This window comes from Octopus bimaculoides, chromosome 8 (assembly GCF_001194135.2).
Source record: "Octopus bimaculoides isolate UCB-OBI-ISO-001 chromosome 8, ASM119413v2, whole genome shotgun sequence".
NCBI lineage: Eukaryota > Metazoa > Mollusca > Cephalopoda > Octopoda > Octopodidae > Octopus > Octopus bimaculoides.
The window spans coordinates 4787253-4791830 of record NC_068988.1 but is presented as its reverse complement, the minus strand read 5'-3'; the positions used below and the strand labels follow the sequence as shown (position 1 = coordinate 4791830).

Here is a 4578-nt window from a genome sequence, read left to right as displayed (position 1 = left end):
TATATATATATATATATATATATATATATATGGACACCTTACTATTTTACTTACTCTAAGCTTGGTATTTAGTCACTGGGTGTGCACAATGACTCAATAGTAAGCGGTGCCACGAATTTATATCTAAATTAAATTTTTAAAATCTGAAGGACCTCAAATATGCTTTATCACAAATTACCTGCTTGCCCATCAAAGTGTTTCGGTGACTAATCATTGTCGTAGCTGCTGTTGAACTAAGTAGTGTCATTTATCTACACCTGCGACACTTATTATCACCAGTAGGGTCTGGTATATAAATTGGCAAAAAACCCCCAAAAAAACCATGAATGGAACGAAGTGGTCAGTTTATGCATCCTTGTGTTTAAGGTTTTGTAATAGTTTGTGCTATCTTGGTATTATCAAAATTCGCTTTTGAACATGAAAACTATGATAAATATATAATTGTCCTGTTTTTTTTTCAAAGCTGTTATTATTGTTTTCAAACGTATGCAAGAAAAGCTCAAAAGTGGGACACAAACCGCGGATTTTAATTTATATTTTTACCTTACATATCTTATAACTTGTGATTGTACACTGGGGATATTCTTTAGATTTTTTATTTTAAGTGCTGATATATTGAATATGACCATATTTGGCTTTAAAACATAAGCAGACTCTCTGCTAACATATATGATCTGCTATAAGTGAACATAGTAGAAGACTTTGCTACTTAATGGCATTATTAAAAACACTAATAAAACAAAATATATAGCATCGTCGGAGTTATATATATATATATATATATACATACATACATACATACATGCGTCATATACGTATAAAATCTGTGGCTCATCATATACACACACACATACACACACACACATATATATATATATATATATACACAGAGAGAGGGAGAGGAACATATGTATACCATTATGCTACACATTCATATAATATATAACATAGATGTCTGTATTTATGTTGATATTTTACTGTAGACATCAGCTTAAATGGCATCTACTTATGAAATATCACAGGACTTCTATAAAACTTTATTTAAACAGTTAACCTTGATCTGATATAAGAGAGATTATTAGACTTCATACGTCTATGTTTTATGAAAAAGCTGATCTATGTTACTTGTATATACGACAATCAGGGTTATTTTAAATTTACAGAGTGTATTTTGGCCACTCATTCGTCAAGTCAGGCGGAATGTTATATGAAAATAAATTTATGAATTCTATTTTATACAAAATCTTGTAAAGGAATGCCTTGCAACGGAACACTAATTTTTCGTTAAAAAATGTTGGGAAAGAAAGACACAACATGAAACATTGGCTTTAAATAGTTTCCTGTTATTTACTAATTCACATTTATGCTATTCTGCATGAAATGTCTTCACACCTCAAGTGTACAAGAGATTATAGAACATACACGTACGCGCGCGCACACAGTGTCTCTGTGTGTATTTGTATGTATAATCGCATTGCGGCTTGTCTCTATATGCATTAGGAGAAAAAGAGTCTTCTTTTCAGCCTATTCCTCTGCTTCTTTTTCGTATCGCATGTTTCTGCGCTTCCATTAAATTGATATATCATATGTCTGTGATTGCTTGTCCCACAGAAGAAAGCTGAGACGTCGTTTGAGACATACCTTCACGGCATTTTGTTGTTTTGTGACAGAAAATATTGATGGTTACTGTTGTTGGTAAAGATAGATAATAACAGTGGGTGATGTGGTGTGCCACAGCAGCAGTCGTAGTAGGTGTCCTGCTATGTAGAGTTATTGTTGTGTGCAAAAGGTCACTGGACAATAACTGAACTTTAAGATAAGCCATTTCGAGTGTTGCTTTATTTAAGAAGTAAATAATTAAGTAAATAAATAAATATAGGGTAAGTTGTATTCGGCTATTAGGTGTGGTAAAATATGTTATAGTAATGTGGGGAATGTGTGCAAGAAGGAGGTGAATGAATGAAGCACAAAAGAATAATTCGGCGTGGGTTTACGAAAGAGCATTAGAAAAAGTAATTGGGCAGTAGATGAGCTTTGAGCTATGGTCATTTAGTAGGCCTCGAGAATATGACATACCTCAAAAAATATATGGAGATAATTAAAATTTTGCATTAGAAGCAGCTTTGTAATGTAAACATTATCAACGTCATACATAATGTACGTATGTTGTGAAATGCTTTGAGGCTACGGTTTTTCATACGAAGAAAATCCTTTTAAAGAGGTGGACTGTTAAAAAGCACAGTATATTTCGAAGCCAGGCAAAACGAAGCTCCCTGAAATGAACGAGAGTGAGAGATATCGATATTTCGCAGTTGTTTCTGCTTATCGTGGTATAAAAAAATATTTTGAATTTGATATATCTTTTGCCACGCTCCAAAAATCAATATTTACATATCTTTGCTCAAATCGATATTTATTTATGGGTAAGGACCTCGGCATAGCATCACTATATCTGACACTAAGTTCTTAGCTTGTAATGTAAAATTTAAAGAAGCAGGTTTCAAGACCATGTGACAAACGGCCCATGAGTACGAAAGGATTTTCTGTGCATATTTGTGCGTGTGTGTATATGTGTAAAAAGATATTTGAATGTGAGATGGAAGAAACAAATGATATCAAAGTGAATCTCGAACGCCGCGCATTTTAATCCTACATTTTACCTCATCATTTCAAAATCTCCTCTACAGATTTATAAGTCTGCTAAACTAGATTCAACTTAGAATTTGTTTTTCTTTCAAGAAGATTTTATGAACGTCCCGGTGCTAAGTGAAGTCAATGTACAAAAATAAAAGAAATATTGGTTGAGATATGACAAATATGATTCCATTGAACTTCACCCATCCTTTCAAATGAAATATTTATGCAATGTTTATTATAAAAACTTTCGTAGTTCATTCATATTTATTTCTTCGTATGTATAATTTTGAACGACACAATGAAACAAAATATATAAATTCCAAATATTTGAAATGTTGCTAAACTGCTAAAATGATTTTGACCAAACAAGAAGAAAGAAGATAAGGAAATTTTAGAAAGATTGGTAAAATATCATTATTATCATTTCTTTTATTCTCTGCAAAGATGTAAAAAGGAAATACTTTCATAGATAATTGTATTACATTTCTATTAATGTTTTCATTTTCTACTTGTTCTATTTTATAGACTGAGAATGAAAATATCTTTTTTTTAAATTTCTGTTCTTTTATTTTTGTTCCAGTGCGAAGAGTCGATTCTGTGTCTCCAAGCAGTCATATATCAGTTATTATTGGTGTCATCGTCGTATTCGTTTTCCTCATCATTACTTTCGCCATTTTACTTATGATATGGAGGTAAGATATTCCAGCTTATTGGCAATTTTTATTTTATGCATTTAAGCTTAGATTTATTATTCTGAGCGAATACTGTCTTAGCCAAATATTGGAAACTTGGACTGTGTGTGTGTGTGTGTGTGTGTGCTTGCGCGTGTTTTCGAAAAATTAAAATAAAATTTAGGCACTATTTTCAGGACACTGTCATTTCAGAAATCACAATGAGTTAAATCCCTTTTCTAAGTAATTCATATGCCAAGAGCGATAATATATCAGATAACTGCAGCTGTCAGTAGTTTTACGTTGTTGTCAAAGTATCCACTGCTGGTGGTAAATTACTTCAATCCTCTAAGCAGCAGATTCTAGTCTGGAATTTATTATTTCATTGGCTTGCAATACTTCAATATTTCTCATGAGATAAGTTAGTTGCCGTTGACAAATTTCTCATCCAGGGTGAAATGCATTTCACATCTGCTAAGGAAATCTGACCACCAGCAATAAAGAGTTTTCAGACACGGAATGGGTGAACGTTTTACATAATGTTTCCAGTAATAAAGTTTAGACCAGGATGGGGTATATTTTTGTAGCTTCAGTTGTTATTAAATATTGCTCGTTATAAATCGAGCCATGCCACTAAAAGTATAGTTTGACTAATGCTGTAAACATCACTTACTCCTGGTGGATGACATCTTTGAACTATAAACACCCGAGGCAACAACCCTCCAACCTATGGATTTGTTTGGGTTGTCTTTGCTGCTGATGGTTTTCCCACGGTCTAAAAACAAATCCTACCTCAGTCTCTGTCAATACTCGGAGGAAATTTTGGGACTATTCTTTGACTTGCTGGTCCTTACAGAGCACAAGTATATTGTAATTAAAATTAATATGTAATTAAAGCTAACATGCTTTTAATTCCGATTTCAGGCGAAAGCATCTGACGGCGGAGCGCGAAAAGGCGGATATGCCGTCTTTTGGACCGACTATCTTACCGGAGCCAGATACATCTCCACCGTCTACGCCCATTGGTAAGAACGTACAAGCAATATTTTCCAGTATGTATGCCTGCTATTTATTTCATTTCTTTAAGTTACGAATACAGTCATTAGTTTTATTTTCAGTTTAGCTATTATTATTATTATTATTATTATTATTATTATTATTATTATTATTATTATTATTATTGCTGTTGTAGTTATTGTTGCTCTTATTATTATTATTATTATTATTATTATTATTATTATTACTATCCTGCTATGCTGATGTTTGTAAT

The 4578-nt window shown here is 32.6% G+C and overlaps 1 protein-coding gene across 6 annotated transcripts in view; it reads left to right on the top strand.

Annotated features, from left to right (window-relative positions):
- Positions 1–4578, top strand: part of LOC106878895 (receptor-type tyrosine-protein phosphatase T) — a 596380-nt gene that overhangs the window by 380037 nt on the left and 211765 nt on the right. For 4 of the 6 annotated variants that reach the window (XM_014928243.2, XM_014928245.2, XM_014928242.2 and 1 more), the window contains 2 exons: positions 3218–3329; positions 4233–4360. In XM_014928243.2, coding sequence (XP_014783729.1) covers positions 3218–3329; positions 4233–4360 — 240 coding nt within the window. The remainder of the gene's footprint in view (positions 1–3217; positions 3330–4232; positions 4361–4578) is intronic. The other 2 variants (XM_014928244.2, XM_014928240.2) reach the window with 1 other exon arrangement.